Consider the following 20,172-nt stretch of genomic DNA (forward strand, 5'->3'; position numbering starts at 1 on the left):
AACCTAAAAGATTGTATACTAATTAAAAATATAATAAAATATTTTTTAATTTCAAAGCTGGCCACTGAGCACTTTTTTAAAAAAGAAAGATTTTTATAACCAAACGCATAAAACTGAATTCAGACTCCTAGACTGTATGCACCCATTTAGCCTAAACCATGGCTAGTCCCTCTCATGAAGTATAGCAGAGGCTGAGGCCAAGCTCTAGACTATCCCCAGTTACCTCATCAAAGGGCTTGGTGATGCTGGTCTCTAGCTGCCAGTCTAGCGTTCTCCATACCTTCAAGCTTCGATCATCAGCTTGAGAGGCAATGTATTTACCAACAGGGTCCCAAGTCAACCCTTTCACCAAGCCAGAATGACCTCTCAAAGTTGCAAGAATTTCTGTGAAGCAAAAAAAAAAAAAAAAGGAAGGAAGGAAGGAAGGAAGGAAGGAAGGAAGGAAGGAAGGAAAAGAGAAAGGAAGAAAGAAAGATAAAATGAGGTGTTATCTATAAGAAAAACAATACTATATAGAAAACATTAGTTGTGATGGCCCATGGAATGGACTTGGGGGGACTTGAGTAGTCTATCTTGACCAATCCCCACCCTTAAATGCAAGCAGAATAGCCCCATATTTCACCTCCACAAAAGCAAACTGAAGGCCAGATATAAGCTAACACATGTGGGTAGGTCACATATGCCCCAAAGAAACAGCAATGAGGGTACAGGCTGGAGCCATAGTTGCCAATTCTGACTCCATATCTTATCTGCAGCAGGCACAGATATTTATAACCTGAAGTCCCTCGGGTAATTTTGATGTGAGCCTCCTTGACAGGCCCCAGAAGCAGCAGGCCTATAGGTTCAAGGGACATCTTTTAAGTGAGCTTTCTGGAAGCCAGTGCTAAAGACACAATGTGCCCCAAGAGTACCTCATTCAGATCTGTAATCAATGCTAGACCGCTCTACAACTGTTCCTCTTAAAGCCAAAACAAGCGTACCCATACATACTGGTAGTAGCTTCCAGAAGGAATTAAAATTATTTCAATCTACTCAAGATGATGTATTTATCATGTGATAAAAATGAGCTCTAGAACCATGATATGTAATCCTGGCTGCCTGGATCTCCCTTTGTAGACCAGGTTGGCCTCAAACTCAGAGATCCACCTAAATGCTGGAATTAAAGACATGCGCCACATGCCCAGCTGTAACCAATATTTTACTAGTTATAAATTATAAAACTACAAATTGCACAATGTCTCACAATTTGAAACACAAGAAAAGCTCCCCTCTTGCAAAACTGAGTTTGTGGTAGCCCCTATCTGCTCACTGAGCTGATGTAGAAATTACACACAGCATGTGTGGAGTGCCAGCAATTTCTCAGTGCCAACTGTCCACACGCTACCTTAATAAACTCTGAAACACTCAAGCTACTACTCAGTTTTTCTTTAGCATCAATCTCTTTTTAAACATTAAACAAATATAGTTGATAACAAAAAGCAAAACTGGCTGACAAGACACACAAATCCTTGACCATTTAACTTTCTGTAACCAAGATTAAAAAGACAAATAATCCATTCCCCACCCTGCTCCACAAACAGACAGGCATTACTGTTGGCTACAGCCATTTTCTGCTGTTAACAGACAGACCTGGGAACTTCACGGCATTCCAAATGACGACGGTGTTATCCACACTGCATGAAGCTAGCCAGGCATCGTGGGGAGACCATGCTACATCCATCACATCTGGAAGAAGACAGGGTGCTATGTAAGATCTCTTACCTGGTGTGCACTTGGGTGATGGTGGGCACTTTCACCAAAAACCAGCAGTCTTTTCTGTAAGCCAGGTCAACTAACTCTGGGATATTCACGCATGGGGACACTTAGCCTGAGACAAGAACAACTTTTTTTTTTGGGGGGGGGGGGGGATCCTACTTAACATTTTTCAGTGGGCATTGAATTTCATGCACTAAATCGAGGACACAGCTCTGAGGAGAACTTCTAGGTCATGTGGCTTCAAGTCCATGTGGAACCTGACATTTCCTGCTCCTGTGGCCTCAAAGCTGCTCTTTGGCTTACTAACTTGCTTCTAGAGTCATAGCTGGCCTTCTCCAGGACCTTCTCAGCACAAGATGCGACAGCATGCTGTATAACACAATCAAATCAAGAGCATGTACTATGTGAATGTCATGGAGGCCTATCCCACTACTAATCTATAGGAATACCCTTTTCCTACTGAGCCCCAACAGAACCAAGTGACAGTTGGTTCTCACTTTCCTTTTGTTCCTTTCCTTCCTTCCCTTCTGGTTTGCTGAGATAAGGTCTCACATAGCTCAGGCTGGCCTAGATACACAGGCAAAGATGCATGCCCTCGACTTCCTCATCACTCTGCATCCGCCTCCCAAGGCTGGATTATGAGCAGGAACTTCATGTTCCGCTTAGTTAGTAACACTTATCTGTGACTCAGTTTTCTTAACCTGCAAGATAATGATTATTTTTAATCCTACCTTCCTAAGAATATTGTGAGGATGTGAAAAGCTGCAGTTGAACAGTACCAGGTACTTCAAGACACTGACAACGGTCAGCAGTGTCGATGCCAATGACATTCTTATCTTGTCCTACTATAAAGAATGTAAAGGTTTCACATAGTTTTCTAACACCAATGCCTGGTACAGTTAACTGCCACCTAATCCTTTCCATGCAGAAACTGTTTTAAGATAGGAGAAAAACATTCAAAAGTTTCTACTGCAATTTTTTCCTAGCCTTTTAATCTTCAGTGACAGCCTGAGGGACTTCCCTTATTGCACTGTATTTGACAGACCACAATTCATATATACCAGCATGTTTCATTTCATACTCTACTTAGGACATCTTCACAGCTGCCTTTGTTTTACTCTATAGTCTACATACTATAATACATATATAGTCTTCATTACTATAAAATAATGTATAAAGTATAGTACATAGTCTTCTTTACTGTAAATAGACCTAAGTCAATACTGAACACTGTTTTGTTATATGTAATTTTACTATGTTAAAGTTAAAACCTTCCTTTTTTTATTTAAACAGAAAAGGGGAAATGGTGTGGGAAGTCCTGCATATGTGTTGCTTTTATTGGTTAATGAAGAAACTGTCTTGGCCTGTGATAGAGCAGTGTAGAGCTCGGCAGGGAAAACTAAATTGAATGCTGGGAGAAAGAAGGTGGAGTTGTGAGATGCCATGGAGCCGCCAGAGGGGAAAGACACAAGCTGCCAGTTGGAACCTTGTCAGTAGGCCACAAACCTTGTGGTAAAATATAAAATAATGAAAATGGGTTGATTCTAGATATAAGAGCTAGCTAGCAATACGCTTAAGTTATTAGCCAAGCAGTGATTTAAATAATATAGTTTCTGTGTGATCATTTTATGGTCTGGGCAGCTGGGAACGAACAAACAGCTTCCATCAATACCTTTACATGTCTATACACATCTATTTCAAAATTTCTCATCAGCAATGAAGAGTGTGACCATTTTTCCTTCTAACTTATTAGGTTACCGCTTTTAAATATAAGCCTTAATTAAATTACTGTTTTATGATTGTCAACTGAGAAATCATTCTGAGAAGTGGATGTTAACATAACTGAATTCAGTGTCTACTTGATGAAAAAAACAAGATCTTAGAGTTCTATAGGAGTAAACACATAAGCTCCAGTGTTCCTCTATAATGCCAAGTCTACAGCAGAAAAGATGTTGTCAGGAGCCAGGCATGGTAGTATACCCCCTTAGCTCTAGTATTCAGGAGGCAGAGGCTGGCAGATTTCCAAGTTCAAAGACAGTCTGGTCTACATACATATTTGATGTGGTCAAATGGAACCCAGAAAATAGATACGATTTCCTTAGCAACTTCTAGACTAATGTCACATATATTATCCACCAGCATCATTTATTCAGTTCCCATACTGTAGGTTCTTAATAAAGTAGTCTGTCACTATCCATCATACTTTCTTCTATTTCTGCTCATCTTGAAAAATATCCCCTTGGCTAGAGAGCTGATGAATACTCACTTACATCTTCTCCTGGCTTAATTATCTAGTGTTTATCTCCTATCTATTTGGATATATGTTGTATTTATTGAGGCTCTACATTAACTTCCTAAAGTGTTCAATGGTTCCTACAGGACATGTGAAGAGAATTCATTCCCTTTTGAAAAATGATGAGTCCCTGTGATACACAAAGTTCTTCAATACAGTGTAGCCTCTTCAACGTTGATTTACCCAAAGCTTACAATGTGTCAGCTGCTGATACTGTAAATGTTCTCAGCTGTAACATATTTATCCACTGGCCAGTCTGACATCTGTGTCTGGCTTCTCAGAGAATCTACACCTGTAATAATTTTCTCTGAAGTCCTTATGATGGAATGTCTAGTCACTATTCCCACTACTGTTCTACTAATTCCAAGAGGACGATTCTTCCCACACACAAAGCGCTAGCTTGTTTAAACTCCTCCGACTCCTTGGTTTCTACCACAGTCATACCCACAGTCATGCCAAGAACCCTTTCAAGACAGATTACTCAAATACCCTTGATCTTGATTCCAAGCTTCCAAGTCCAGTCAGCAATACCATCTCATTCTCAACTTTTTTTTTTGTTTTTTTTTTTTTTTTTTTTTGTTTTTTCGAGACAGGGTTTCTCTGTGGCTTTGGAGCCTGTCCTGGAACTAGCTCTGTAGACCAGGCTGGTCTCGAACNCCACCCAAAGCTTTGGACAGTTCTTCTATAGCTGCAGAATACCTTCATCACTCTTTCTCTGACTCACAGTTAGTACATTTTTTTTTGGTTTTTCAAGACAGGGTTTCTCTGTGGTTTTGGAGCCTGTCCTGGAACTAGCTCTGTAGACCAGGCTGGTCTCGAACTCACAGAGATCCGCCTGCCTCTGCCTCCCGAGTGCCGGGATTAAAGGCGTGCGCCACCATCGCCTGGCCATCATTCTCAACTCTTAACAGCAGTCCAGGTTGCCACCCAAGAACACATTCCCTCTACCAGTTTACCCTGCCTTTACCTGTTTTCCTGGTTCCCAACAAGTCAGCCTAGTTCAATCCAGCTCTCTTCTGTCTTTCTTGAGCACTTCCAACAGGCTTTAACCCAACGCCATCAACAAAACTGCCAAAACCACAATGGCTTCCCTGTTGTTAATTCCAAATCAATCCTCACTTTATCTCGGTAAACAGTTTGCTTAATTGTTTCTCTCTCGCTCTCGCTCTCATTCTCGCTCTTTTACACACACACACACACACACACACACACACACACACACCACTTTTTTAAAATAGGTCAAATCATGTTTATTTGCAGATTATTCTATATATGAGATTTTAAATTCTTTACCAGTAAATTCTTAGATCTGATTACATTCATCAAAATGGCAGGGTATACAAAACTAAACATCCCACATCAGGAGTCTTCTTATATAACAAGAGCAAACATGGTAAGAAATCTGAAAAACAATCACACTCCCAATGCCACAAACACACAAACAAAACCCTAAGAATAAACCTAAGGCTAGAAAGAACCTTTACAATAAAAACTTTAAATCTCTGAAGAAAGATGTCCGAGAAGATACCAGAGGATGGACAGACTTCTGCTTGTGGAGTAGAACATTACCAAGAGCAGCCTACAGATTCAGTGTTGCCTGCATCAAAATTCCAGTGTCATTCTTTTTGTTTGTTAATTGGTTAGTTTTTTGAAACAGGGTTTCCCTGTGTACTCCTGGCTATCATGGAATTCACTCTGTAGGCCAGGCTAGCCTCGAACTCAAGAGATCTGCCTGGCCCAAGCATGTGCCACCATACTCAGCTCCCAATGTCATTCCTAACAGAAACAGAATGATCCCAAATTTCATATAAAAGTACAAAATTCCTAAGACCACCAAATTAATCACGCATTTTCAAACTGAATTGGATTAGCTCTCTACAAACAAGACATTATGATGACTTGCACTATTATATCATTCATGACTCCCATTATCTTGAAAGGTCATTTGAAATCTCCTAACTGATTCCCCCCTGAATTTACATCTTTATGTTGCAACTGGGAAGTTTATTTTATGTTACCTCATTTAACTTAGAGAAATACAAGAAAGTGTGAGTTTAGGTATTACCATCATAATTTAGAAGTGAGTGTGAGACTACCAGAGAAGTTCTTCCAGAAACCACACGGCAGCCCTGCAGGGGAGCCTGGGTTTAGTATAGCACACTTTGTAACTCAGGCATTTTAAAAATACTGATTAATGGTGGGTGCTATGTATGTGTGCCTAGTTTATCGATGCACACCGCATGCATACAGAAGCCTGCAGAGGTCAGGAGAAAGCATCAGATTCCCTTGAGCTGGAGTTACAGACAGTTCTGCACCACTGTGTGAGTCCTGGAAAGTGACCCAGGGCCCCTGGAAGAACAATAAGCACTTTTAATCACTGGTCCATCTCTCCAGCCCTGTAACAAAGGTGTTTGTTTGGTTTTCCTTTTTTTTTAATCCAACACTCAAGCTTTATTCTGTCAGTGGTATCATCCTTAACGAAAAAGGAAAATGCATAATGAATGACTATTATAATAACTCAAAATGAATTTAATATTTTTAAGACAGTCAGGAGGTAGAGAATGACTAATGAATGAAGAGAGGACGATCAACCAGCATTTGAACAGCATAGGGTTGGCTGATGTTTGAGTGCACATTTGGGGATCTCAATGTGTTGCCCTCCTTCACTGGGAAAGGGTCACAGTCTCATAAGAATGAACACACACAGTTTAACTCATCTCACCCTCTTTCTTAAAAAAAATTATTTATTTTTATTTTATGTGCATTGGTGCTTTGCCTACCTGTATGTCTGTGTGAGGGTGTGAAATCGTGGAGTTACAGGCAGTTGTGAGCTGCCATGTGGGTGCTGGGAATTGAACCAGGCCCTCAGGAAGAGGGGTCAGTGCTCTTTACCTCTGAGCCATCTCACCAGTCTGTCTTATCCTCTCTTGGTGGTTTGATCATTTCAAACCTTCATTCTATCTCTTTCTTGTGTTCAGGACTCCTTACTCATCCACACCCAAACTCTGAAACCTTCCTCCTCACAAACAGTCATATCAGAATCTGGGAATGACATCCTTCCCATTGTTCAGGATGGAAACGGAACAAGGACATCCTCTTCATGTTCAGTATAACATGATCTTCTCTGAATTCTGCATATTTCAGAATTTGTGTTAGATACGCCAGGAACTCTTCTGATCACTTCCAAGTAAGGACCCAGAATTGCCTCTCACCTACATCAGCCCCCTCTTATAGGTCTCCCAAGTGCCATCAGAGATTGCCACAGGCTTCAAATTCTCACTGAAAAACCACCTGACCTTGTTGTTTCCCTCAGACAAAAGCTCTGAGTGGTCACAAAGCCCCAAACCCCAAAGCTCCAACCTCTCCCTCTAACACCATTAGTGGCTCCCTGAATAACCCAAACCCAAGCCCACACTCCATGTTGTCTGCTTCAGCGGTTCTCTCTACCTATATGGCTATGTGCCTTTTCTCCACCTCTCCCTTCAGAGATCGTCAAACTCAATAAAGTATAACTGGGGGATGCTTCACTAAAGCATCTTCCCCTCCTCACTGGTTCCTAGTGCTTGCCAACGATTCCCATGGTTCTTTCCCTGGTGTTCATCACATCTCTTACTACATCACTAGCTTACTGTCTGTCCCTTTAAGTCTTCTGTCTGCATGACAATTAAGCCTTGTGCATACCAGCACTCTTTTTTTTTATTTTGAGACAGGATCTCACTAAATTACCTAGGCTAAACTTGAAATTTGATCCTCCTGCCTTGGCCTTATAAGGAAGGAGCTGATTACAGGTCCTTGCTGCTAGGTCTACTTAGATTGTCCTTTTAACAAGCACCCCTTGAGGGAAGCACAGGACCTAGAATACAACAGGTGATCAATTAACTGTTACATGGATAAGCAATTACACTGAGAATAAACAATGTATTTTATTTATGAATTATGCATCTCTCAGAAAAGATTATGAAGTCAAGCATGGTGGTTCAAACCTATAATATTCAAGAAACTGAGGCAGGATGATTGTGTACTTGAGGCCAGCCCTGGGGATACAGCAAGTTCCAGATAACAGTGATGAGTTTGTCTCATGCTTAAAAGAAAGTTTGTGATGATAGTATACACCTGTTAACCTACTCAATTATTTAGGAAGCTGAAGTAGGACTACTTGAGTCAGGAGATGAGAGCAAGACTCGATTTCTTTTTTTTTTTTTTATTTATTATGTATACAATATTCTATCTGTGTGCATGTCTGCAGACCAGAAGAGGGCACCAGACCTCATTACAGATGGTTGTGAGCCACCATGTGGTTGCTGGGAATTGAACTCAGAACCTTTGGAAGAACAGGCAATGCTCTTAACCACTGAGCCATCTCTCCAGCCCCCTCGATTTCTTTTTTAAAAGAGGGGACAGAAAGAAAGAGGGACACCTGAAGTTGTAGCTTAGGGCAGGGTGCCTGTCTAATATGCAAGACCCTGAGTTAATCAATGCTCAGCATGGTAAAACTTTTTAAAATAGGTCTGTAGTTTAAGTCAGAGGTATCATATAGTTCAATATTCCTGGGTATACATTTCTGTATCTTATTGGGCATGAGGTTTTTTTTGGATCACGAGACTTTTCTACTTGACTGTTACTAATAAGAGGCACATGTTTTCACATGAGGACACTGAATGACTGCCTTTAGCAGCTCAAAGAGTTTTCAGTGCTTTGTTGTCTTACTGCATTGCGTGTGCTGGATACAGCACAATGCTTCACTTCCTTCTGCCTTTCCAGATTTCTATGTACTTACACTGCTAGCCTTCAGAACAAAATACACAGCCAAACTTATCCTATCTATTCTCAATATAAAAGATAATTAGACTCAACTATGAACTGTAATATTTGCCTATTCATTGTCTAAGAAAGAAAGGAAGGAAGGAAGGAAGGAAGGAAGGAAGGAAGGAAGGAAGGAAGGAAGGAAGGAAGGAAGGAAGGAAGGAGAAGAGAAAAGATGGGGTCTCACTATGTAGCTTTGGCTGTTCCTGTTCCTGGAACTCACTACATAGGTCAGGCTAGCCTCCAACTCCCAGAGATATACACATCTGCCTCTGACTCTAGAGTGCTGGGGTTAAAGGCCTGCTAACCACACCTGGCTTTACACTTGGTTCTTTTGTTCTTGTTGTTTTGGGTTTGTTTTTTTATTTCGTTTTTGGTTTTTTTGTTTTGTTTTGTTTTGGGTTTTTTTTGGTTTTTCGAGACAGGGTTTCTCTGTGGTTTTGGAGCCTGTCCTGGAACTAGCTCTTGTAGACTAGGCTGGTCTCGAACTCACAGAGATCCGCCTGCCTCTGCCTCCCGAGTGCTGGGATTAAAGGCGTGCGCCACCACCGCCCGGCTATGCTTTTGGTTTTTTGTTTTGTTTTCAAGACAGGGTTTCTCTGTAGCTTTAGATCCTGTCCTGGAAATAGCTCTGTAGACCAGGCTGTCCTCAAACTCACAGAGATCCACCTGCTTCTGCCTCCCGAGTGCTGGGATTAAAGGCATGCGCCACTGCCGTCTGGCTTTCGCTTGGTTTGGCTATGCTCTCCCAGCTGGCCTTAAACTCAAAATCCTCCTACAGCAGCTTCCTGTATCCTCGAAATCAGAGATGCGTCACCAAACTCAGTTTGCTGTTAGTTTTAAAGACACAGGATTTTGCCATGTTAATAAAAAAGCACTCTGTAAGCATCTTTTAAAAGGCAGAATTATTAGAGATTAGTGACTAATTAGCTAGTATTCCTGTTAGACTACCTTAGGAGACTATGTAGCATAAGCCAAATTTAATCTACTAGTAGGTTATAATAAATTTCCATCTACTCAAAATACTTCTATATGGATCAAATTTAATTACTATGAGTAATTTTTGAATATTGTATTCTCTAGTATTGCTACTGATGTTTTTATTTTTATTCGGATTATTTTTGCTTCACTTTTATTTTCTATTACATTTTGGAAATCAAGGGTTCTATCTTGCTTTGAAGAATAAATGTTTGGGGGGCTGGAGAGATGGCTCAGTGGTTAAGAGCATTGCCTGCTCTTCCAAAGGTCCTGAGTTCAATTCCCGGCAACCACATGGTGGCTCACAACCATCTGTAATGAGGTCTGGTGCCCTCTTCTGGCCTGCAGACATACACACAGACAGAATATTGTATACATAATAAATAAATAAATAAATAAATAAAATATTTAAAAAAAAAAGAATAAATGTTTATATGCTCTGAACAATGTTTCTCAAAACTTGAAATAATACATCAATAAATAACTTAGAGCTGGACCTACTGGGCAGTTAATAATCCCAGCAGCATGAAAGACAAAGGCAGGAGGACAGACTGTCCAAGGCTGGCCTGAATTTAGGGAGGTCAAGCCCAGTCTGGGTAAGCTAGGGAATACAGCATGAGGGAGCATGTATGAGGTCCTAGGTCATCAACCACTGCAGCAGATCACAGGCAGAACCCATTTTGAAGTTCATTGGTTTCCAATTTTCTCACAGAGGATCAATTAAGAAATCTGAGTTTGGTTTGTTTGTTTGCGGGAGTTGTTTTATCAGTTTGTTTGTTTCTGAGACAGGGTCCTAGAACTCACTCTGTAATTCAAACTGGTCTCAAAGTCAAAGAGATCTGCCTGCCTCTTCCTCCTGAGTGATGGGATTAAAGGCGAGGCCACCATACCCACTTTAATTCTATCCGGTTTTTTTTTCTCACTTCATTAGACCTGTCAAGTATATTATTTTCACCTTTTGCTTTTCAAAAGACCCAGTGCCTTCTTACTCATTTATCTCTGCTTTTCAATAACACCCCTTCTTGGGCACTTCTGCCCAGATCTGCTAAGAACGAGTGAACAAAAATATCAATTCTGACACTTGAAGGCAGACAACCAACTTACCTGGTAAATGACACCCAGAGGTGGTGGCACAGGAGAGATGCTCACATTATAGCTCAGCCTGAGTCTCAGGTTACCCATGACAATCATCACTTGACATCCTCCCTAATCTTAAACACTCGTTTAGGTAATTGTGTCAAGCTCCAGTGAGGCCCAACTAGATTCCCTGTAAGATGCTATGAAGTGGTAAGGGCAGATTACACATTGTTGTTGTTATCAAACTATAATACAAACTTACTGCTTTAGCTCTCACAGATGTGCTGTCACTAATGTTCAACTTTTGGCTGTTAAGAGATAAATTTAGCCAGCATGTTGATGGTACACGCCAGCACCCAGGAGGCAGAGGCCAAAAGATCTCTCTTGAGTCTGAGGCCCAGCAGTCTACACAGTAAGTTCTAGGACAGCCAGGGCTATATAGGGAAGCCCTGTTTCAAAAGAAAATGAAGCAAAATAAAACAAAAAGATTCATTTCTCCTTTCAGATGCTAATGAGATGGCTTAATAGTTAGGAGCCTATACAGCTCTTCTGAGGACCAAGTTCAGCTCCCAGAACCATACTGGGCAGCTCACAACTGCCTGTAAGTCCAAATCCAGGGAATCTGATGCCTTCTTCTAACTTCCAAGTGCACCTGCACTCACCTGTGCATACCACACATGGACACTTTTTTTTTTTTAATTTTTATTTATTTTGTTTGTTTGTTTGGTTGGCTGGATGATGGATGGGTTTTTGTTTGTCTGGTTGGTTTGGTTTGGTTTTTCTGAGACAGGGTCTCACTGTGTAGTCTTTGCTAGCCTGGAATTCATTATGTAGATCAAGCTGGCCTTGAACTCATAGAGATCTGCTGCCTGCCTCTGCCTCCTGAGTACTAAGATTAAAGGGATGTACTGCCACGCCTGATCTGAATACATAATTTAAAATAAAGTAGTATCTTTTAGAGAGGGAGCAGGGCAGGCTAGAGAGATGGGTCAGCAGTTAAGAACGTTGGCTGCAACTCCAAAGGACCCAAGTTCAATTCCCAGTACCCACACTGTGGCCAACAATCATCTCTACCTCTAGTTTCAGAGGATCCAACATTCCTCTTCTGGTTTCCCAAGGCACTGCATACATTTAGTGCACAGGTAAACATGTCACAAAACATCCATACACACAATATAAAAATAAATATAATTTCATTCATAGTTAAAGTTACAAGGATTTGCTGTGAATATATTGCTAGTGAAGACACAATGTTGTTTGTTTTGGTTTGCTGTTTCTTCTCCAAGCTCTCAAACTCATCTATCCACACTGAACTGATGTCCACTTTCATAAGCCTGTTCTCTTCTGGTCAGTAGAGAACACTGTGGACTATGCAAGCACTAGTCAGGATCTAGACCGCCCTCCTACAGTTTTTGCAAACTGGTTTCCCATTCTTTGCTCTCCTTCCCAATGACATAGGCCTTTGCAGCTTTAACATGAACCACTAAAACAAGCTCTTTCCCCAGAGCTGTCAGACACACCTCTCTCACGTTTCACAACTCACTTGCGCTGTTCCCTGTTGTACCTACAAAGAGCAGGTATGATTTTAAAAAATAAAAATAAAATAAAAGGCCTCAACCTTCATACTCACACCCAACCTGGCCTTGCCCTTTGTGCAGCCCACAGTCCCTGCTGGGCTGGACCACAGACTTCTTCAAAGAAGTCTAAATTGTACACATGTGGATCATGCTATTTAGTACCTAATGTGCACAGGCTTCATGCTGTTACCAATCTGCTGATTGGAGACCAATCTTCCTCCTCTTCAACATAAATCTGCAAAATGTGACTCTTTCCAAACTAAGCCTATTTAAACCATTTTATAAATGTATTCAAAGTCAAGTTAAGAAAGTATCCAATAGGACCAGTAAGATGGCTCACTGGGTAAAGCTATTTGCTATCAAGTCTGACAACCTAACCTCTAATCTCCAGAACTCACATGGTAGAACAAGAGAACCAACTCAGGCAAATTGTCCTCTCACCTCTACATGTTTACAGTGGTATATGAGCTCACACACACAAATTAATGTAGGTATGCATGCATGTATGTATGTATATATGTAAAAAGAAAGGAACTTTCCAATGGGCACCTACAGGTTTGTTTCTCAAGAATAAATAAAATGTGTTTATGGACTTAGTGATCCAAGAATGAAGGTACTCCTGCAGAATAAACAAAAGAGGCTGAGAGCTTTATGTTAAGCACATACATTTAGATCCTATGAGAGTGTATGTTGGTAATTAAATGTAGATATAGGCAGGAGGTAGAGCCAGTGACTGCATAAACCTTAAGGGACAAGTGGTGATAGAGAAATCCCAGATAGTACATTAAGGACCAAACAGTAGCAAAGGGACAGAAAGGTGCTAATGATTAATTATTTAAGGCAACTACTAGGAACTCACTCACCCAAACAAGCAGCCCACTTACCACCTGAATGACTCCGAAGGATGGAGACACACCGCCATTGCTCCACATTGGCAAGCTTACCACTGGAGCCAAACACAGTGCTGGGCCCAATGTACCTGTGTGAAAGAGGTATGAGACATGTGCTTATGGAGTATTCCAGGTGCTGTTCAGGGATGTTCCCTGTAACACAGCTTTTCATAGCAAACACAAAAATCAAAATCAGATAGTAGCTAAAGGCACCAGGCTGTTAAACAAAAGGTATGGTAACATAACCAATCATGCACTTGTAAAATGCTGATCAACCACTGCAAAACCTTAAACAGGAAAACTTTCAAGACCAAGCAAAAGAAGCAGACTACAGGACATCATCTACAATATGATACCATGATACAAAGTACAAAATACATGTAACATACATTCTACACATGGAATAGAGAAAAGGAATATATACCAGAATAAAATGAAATCTTAATTATGGCTTTCTTTAGGAGGACTATGAGAGATTTTTATCTTTTACATTTTAAAATTACATAAATGCTATTTATGTTGGTTATTTAAGATAGGGTATTATAAATGAATAAATAAATAAACAAATAAATAAATAAATGAATGAATGAATGAATGAATGCCCGGGCATGGTGATGCATCCCAGCAATCTCAGCACTAAGGATGTAGAAACAGTAGTATAAAAAATTCAAGGTCATCCAAGGACCTGGGCTACATGAAACCCTGTCTTTAAAAAATAATAATAACTATAATAATCTCAGCAATCGGGAGGCAGAGGCAGGCAGATCTCTGAGTTCAAAGGCAGCCTAGTCTACATAGTGAGTTCCAGTACAGCCAGGGCTACACAGAGAAAGTCTGTCTCAAAAAGAAAAAAAGAGAAAAAAGAAAGAAGGAAGGGAAGGAAGGAAGAAAGGAAGGAAGGAAGGAAGGAAGGAAGGAAGGAAGGAAGGAAGGAAGGAAGGAAGGAAGGAAGGAAGGAAGGAAGGAGCGAGTAAGAACTGCATTTTTATTTGAAGACAAGGTCTGACTCACTGTGTTACCCAGAATAATCTCAAACTCCCGAGTTAAAACCTATCCCTCCTGAGTAGCTGGGTCCACAGGTAGGAGAAACTATGCCTGACTCAAAAAAAGAATAATATCTTTAAGTCACTTTTATAAATGTTTTAATGCCGACTCAACAAGTAAGGAAGAAAAATCACAAGCATCACAGATACTGACTGCTTTCAGCTGAAGTATGAAATAGGGCACCCAGAGCCTCTGTGAATGTCCTTTACCCTTATAAAGCTGTGCTTACTCAGACAGCTCATGAGGCAGTCAAGTGGGCACAAGAAGACAGGATGACTCTGCTCTCAAAGCCGTGGTCATGATTCTGGCGGAACAATGATGCCAGATCTGGGGCACAGCCTGAGTGGCCCAAGGTCACATGGAAAGTTTATTATCAGACACAGTACCGGGACTCACTCTGCTCGGGAATAAAGAAAACATTTCCTCAGATTATCCTTGATTCATTTTGAGTGCAGAGCAGGAGGTACCAGAAGGCAAGGCTACCACAAAATGAGGCAAAGAAAGTGGGCTCTGGATTCCAAGCCTCGATTCCATCAGATTTTGGCCATGTTTGTGTGTGATGGTTCTATGTGAAATTTTATTTGAATAACTAAACAAAGGAAGCCACAATGTCAACAGCTTTGTAAAGATCAACCTTTCCTTCTCAGCTAAATCTTGTGTTCCTACAAGAAGGTAGCTGACCAGGCCAGCAGGCAGAAGCTTCCCGATTCACTCATCGGGCTTCATCTGCTTCTGACCTATGGGAATTCCTTGCTACTCATAATGTTGTGACTTCTATGCCAGGATGGAAAAAGTGACTTTGATAAAGACCAGCAAAAAAGCTTCTAAAAATTAAGTGTGAAAAAGGAAAATGATGCTTACGTAGCCCGCTTCCACACCATAATCAGTTTGTCATCTCCCCCAGAAGCTAAATACATCCCACTGTTTGACCACCGCACACAGTTCACACATGCTGGGAAGAAAAAAAAAATAAGGTGATGAAAATCCAATAGGCATGTCCATTTGTATTACACAGAGTCTGCAAAAAGCAAGAAGTTTATAAAACTACCTAATCTACTTATGCCATCTACTATATAAGAGTCTCAGAGAAACAATTCATTTAACATTCATCTTGTGTTATAACAAATAACCAGAACAGTCTAGAGGGGAAATATGCATAATCTGAGAATTGTGCTGAATGAAACAGACAGCTGGAGGCTTATTTCTATGAACAGCAATAAACTTCACTATGCCCAAAGGGTTATCTATGGATGAGATGAATTTCAACAGGGATTATTCTCAAAATGAAACATGTACTAGGAAGGCTAAGGTGCCTTTTCCAGAACTTTCCAAGAAGCTGGTGAGTAGAACATATAGCTCTGAAAAACCTCAATTATTCAGAGCCAGACCTTTTAAATTTGGATTTTCCAAGCTTGTCAGTATAGGAGACTGACTGACTTTGTGTGTAGTTAGTAAACTAAGTCCAGCAGAAGTCCCCCCAGTCTTCTGCTAGGTTAGAGCCTCCAGGAGCACACTATGGAATATGATGTGGACCCTAACAAAGTTGAAGCCTATGCATGGCCTGTGAGCAACTTATGCTCTAGATCCAGTGACTATGAGAGGCTTGCTGGGAGGGTAAGAATACACAAAGCAGAGGAAGGGACTAAGAACCAAACACTAGTAACTGTCAATGGGACTAAGGTGTTGCATACAACAGGGAAGAAAAACATAAAACTGTCCAGTCTAAAGGGTCCTGGCAGAGAGACTCTTATTGACACAGCACCAATCTGAGACATCTGGTGAGTTGTCTCGTGTGTCCCTTCCCCAGAACGACTCTACTGTGTCCAGGTCGCTGGCCCCAAAGCCCCATGGAATCAGGCAGTAACGACTCATGAGCAGGAAATCACCAGAGGTACCTGCAGACTGTCCAAAGATGGTTCTGTGGGCGGGCCGAGTCTTCTGCTGAATAACTCACCCAGGTGTGCAGCCAACATCTGTGCCTTCAGACAGCAGGCCGAGGGGAGTTAACGCAGCACGGGGCCTTATCTTTCTAATTACAAACACATGTGCTAACCTTGGGCACTCTGCCAACACGCAAAGCCTGCAAAGGGCCACTCTGTAATACCTAAGTGATTGTCCATCTGGCAGAGCATCTTGGGAATACTTTCATCCTTCTCGTCATCCTCCTGGAGGACTGGAGACATATTCCAGATCACAACCTTCCCAGAATCCTGCCCTGGAATGAAGGAGCAAAAACAAGCTCAATATGCAAGGAGTGAAAATTTGATATTGATTACATTAACTATAGAAAATGTGTTGCGGGAGGTCCTTCCGCTCCTCCAACCAATAGCTGGGGTTCTTTAGATATATAGAGATTATACTCAGTATAGATAGATAATCTTCAACCTCTTCAAAGAGCTGTAGAAAATGGCCTTTAATCCAACTTAGAATTTTGTGGTAGTGAGACACAATTGCTCCTGGCAACACCGCTCTATTCCCGAGAGAATGTTGAGCACCAAAGACACTCCACCTGGAGCCTTTCTTTTTGGCAGAACTGGCCTTGGGGCAAAGAAATGCCCATACCTCAACCACTGACAGAGATACAGAGTGTGCATCAATGGATAAAACAGGACTGTCATATCCTGCCAAGACAGGGTAAGATAGTTTTGAAAAGTTGCTTGCCTTTGAAAATGGTATGTCAGTTATGTTAGGCCTTAGCCAAAGTTGGTTGCTTCAACGCTGCAAACATGACTTCGGGTGATTGCCCAGGTAGCTAGTTGTCTCTGTGATTTGTTGCATGTTTTGAAAGTTGTTTTACTGAACTTCCTAATTACCCAGGTAACATTATTTCCCTTCTCAGATCTTCGATGGGGTTGAAGACTATATAAATGTAGTTACTTTTCTCTTATGACTTGGCCAAGTTATTTATTATACAAGACCTAAGCTAGTTAGAATAGGATATTTGTACTTATTGTATATAATTTCGTAGTAGGTTTAGAACTCTCTTACTTAAACAAAAGGGGGAGGTGTTGCGGGAGGTCCTTCCGCTCCTCCAACCAATAGCTGCTGAGATACCAGCCCATTGGGGCGTGGTCTCTCTCCCTTTAAAAAAGGGGCTACTTCCCTCCGCTCTCTCTCTCTTCACTTCCTGCTCCACTGGCCACTAGACTCCTTCCTGATTGCGCAGAGGGCTGTTGTCTGGGACGGTTATCTGTAAGTTTTTTCCCTTTAAATAAATATCACCCTATTAATCATAATTCCAAATTGGTGTGGCATTGTTTGCAACTTACGCCTACAAAAATGCTCATTTAGTTTCTATAAATCATACTTAGCTAGATCTAAGCAGACTTATCTTGAATTATTAAAATAAATGATACAAAAGGTGATGGAAAAAACAAGGACCTACAGGGACCCAAAAGAGAGGGGATTCAATAGTAGCTGAGGCCAGCCTGAAATGAATACTGACTGAACTAAAAATTAGGAGGGGACAGAGCCCCTGTCTGGCCTCTGAGGTTCTCATCCCTATCCAGAACGCAGAGTCCTCATCTACAAAATAAAGAGGAAGAAAAGTCCCTATCCAGGCCCCTTTCAGGTCTGTGCATGAACACTGAGGAAAAGGAGAAAAGCGCAGTCCCTACCAGGGTCTCCCTCCCCTTCAACGTGCTGCCTGGATCCAGTAGCTGTTTCCAGAACTGATTGGACGCTTTGAGACCCAAATCTGAAATATGCCCTGAACATAGGAAAATGGGCTCATTACCTTCTTATCTGCCCTTTCATTATCTGCCCATAGATGAAGATCAACCAAAAGAGGGAATTCAGGGGGGTCATAAGTTGATGCCAACTGTGCTGAAAAATCTATCTATACATTTTACTAATTATTTGTTTTCCATCTCCATAACACAAGTCACCAAAAAAAAAAAAATGTCTGGAATGGATGTTCCAAAGTGATTATGAAATGCTTGAAACCTCCTCTCAGCCAATCATGTAAAAATATTGCCTAAATATTTCTCCTAGACCTGAGAAAAAAGCCGCCTCAACCATAACCTCCTTGCACCTATCTCTGGGCAAAATGGCCACTATGAAGTCATCCTGTAGCACCCTGTAGAGATGCGGGGTCAGGAGTCCTAAGCCAATGCTACTTCTTACCACTATAAATAAAAGCTTGGTTTTCTGGCACAAAAATAGTATTTATTGTCTCTCCAAAAGGAACCATCTTACCTCAAGATTACAACAGATGCTGAATAAAGCACGATGCTAATACTATGAATGATATTTTTAAATGTTCTGAGCATTCTTTCTTTCTCAGTAACATAGTCAAATCCCTTTGTCCAGAAAAGACACAGTTAGCTAACCCACTCCTCTTTTCAACTGATCAGAACACCGACAGAATCTCTGCCTCTGTAGCTGATCTTTATCTAGGGGGCCACTTGCCAATTTATATTGAATAACCCTGGGTGTAGGGACACAAATTCATTCTAGCTTTAACTTAATAAAAATAGTAATAATTAGAATAAGTGAGCTTCACAATATTTGTAAGATCATCTTACAGGTAGCACACGCCTTTAATCCCAGCACTTGGGAGGCAGAAGCAGGAAGATCTTTGTGAGTTCGAGGCCAGCCTGGTCTACAAGAGCTAGTTCCAGGACAGGCTCCAAAGCTACAGAGAAGGGGAAAAAAAAAAAATCATCTTATAGACCCAAAAAAGTAGTACTTCACTTTGTAGTCTAGGCTGACCTAGAATTCATATCTTCCTGTTTTCCCAGTGCTGAGATCACAGACCTGTGCCACTATATCCAGCTCAAAAAAAAAAAAAAAAGTCTGTGATTTAACCTGTTCAAATTGTGCATTTTAAACTAAGTCACAGCCATACTGCAAGGCAACAAGTTGTCTCTTTACAGTTAACCATGGAACACCAGGAGAAGAGCATGATAACATAGAAGTGATGTTCACACTACAAACATACCTTGTCCTCCAGTTGCAAACTTGGTCCCATCAGGGTGAATATCAACTGAAAATATCGGCTTGCCTGGAAACAAAGAGAAGCACATCTAGCTTGGTTTGGTTTTTGTTCACTCGAAAACAACAACGAATTCTCAATTTTTTAAATATTGATTTCTCAAATGACATCTCTAACTTTTACACCTGGGACAAGATTACAGGCTACAGATAAAACTACCTACGAGTAAGAATAAAGAGATCTAATAGCTTTAGTTAGTCAAACTGCTAAGGACTCACTAAGCAACATCAGACAGCTGAAACCCAACAGAGACTAAGCAAGTCATCACTGAGAGACCTAAATATATAATGGCTATGAACTGTCTGCAGTAAGAGTTCCAGTTACAAGTTCCTATGACCTGAGGACATCTCCCTGTAATGTGGGTCTCTACTTGGCAACAGCTTGGAAAGAAGGGCACTCTCCATCCCTTCTGACTGTTGGCCAAAAGGCTCATTACAGCCTAGGCCCTCCCTTGCCTACTGGTTCCTCAAAGTGGTCCTCTAAGTCTATACTACACACTCAATCTTGGAAGGAAGCTCTAAAGACTCAGAATGTTCTGAAGGGAGATGAAACAGTTTCTTAAATGACGTTTCTTAAAACTTAGAAAGTAAATAACAAACACTTTAGAAAATTCCTAGCAGACACAATGTCTCCTTCCTCCCCAACTTTTTTTTTAAATTTTGTTTCAGCAATATATTTTTTAAAAAATATTTATTTATTTATTATGTATACAATATTCTGTCTGCGTGTATGTCTGCAGGCCAGAAGAGGGCACCAGAC

The 20,172-nt window shown here is 41.0% G+C and overlaps 1 protein-coding gene across 3 annotated transcripts in view; it reads right to left on the reverse strand.

Annotated features, from left to right (window-relative positions):
- The window catches only part of Hira (histone cell cycle regulator), a 111,614-nt gene that overhangs the window by 70,912 nt on the left and 20,530 nt on the right, over positions 1 to 20,172 (reverse strand). For 2 of the 3 annotated variants that reach the window (XM_050122896.1, XM_050122895.1), the window contains exons 2-7: positions 19,360 to 19,422; positions 16,522 to 16,632; positions 15,279 to 15,369; positions 13,368 to 13,462; positions 1,630 to 1,725; positions 224 to 384 (exon numbers count right to left, since the gene is read on the reverse strand). In XM_050122896.1, the coding sequence (XP_049978853.1) occupies positions 224 to 384; positions 1,630 to 1,725; positions 13,368 to 13,462; positions 15,279 to 15,369; positions 16,522 to 16,632; positions 19,360 to 19,422 (617 nt within the window). Of the gene's footprint in view, positions 1 to 223; positions 385 to 1,629; positions 1,726 to 13,367; positions 13,463 to 15,278; positions 15,370 to 16,312; positions 16,500 to 16,521; positions 16,633 to 19,359; positions 19,423 to 20,172 lie in introns of those variants that run through there. The other variant, XM_050122897.1, reaches the window with a different exon arrangement.

The sequence above is a fragment of the Alexandromys fortis genome, unplaced genomic scaffold (assembly GCF_014885135.2).
Source record: "Alexandromys fortis isolate MF-2015 unplaced genomic scaffold, M_Fortis_MF-2015_v1.1 scaffold_219, whole genome shotgun sequence".
Classification (NCBI taxonomy): Eukaryota; Metazoa; Chordata; class Mammalia; order Rodentia; family Cricetidae; genus Alexandromys; species Alexandromys fortis.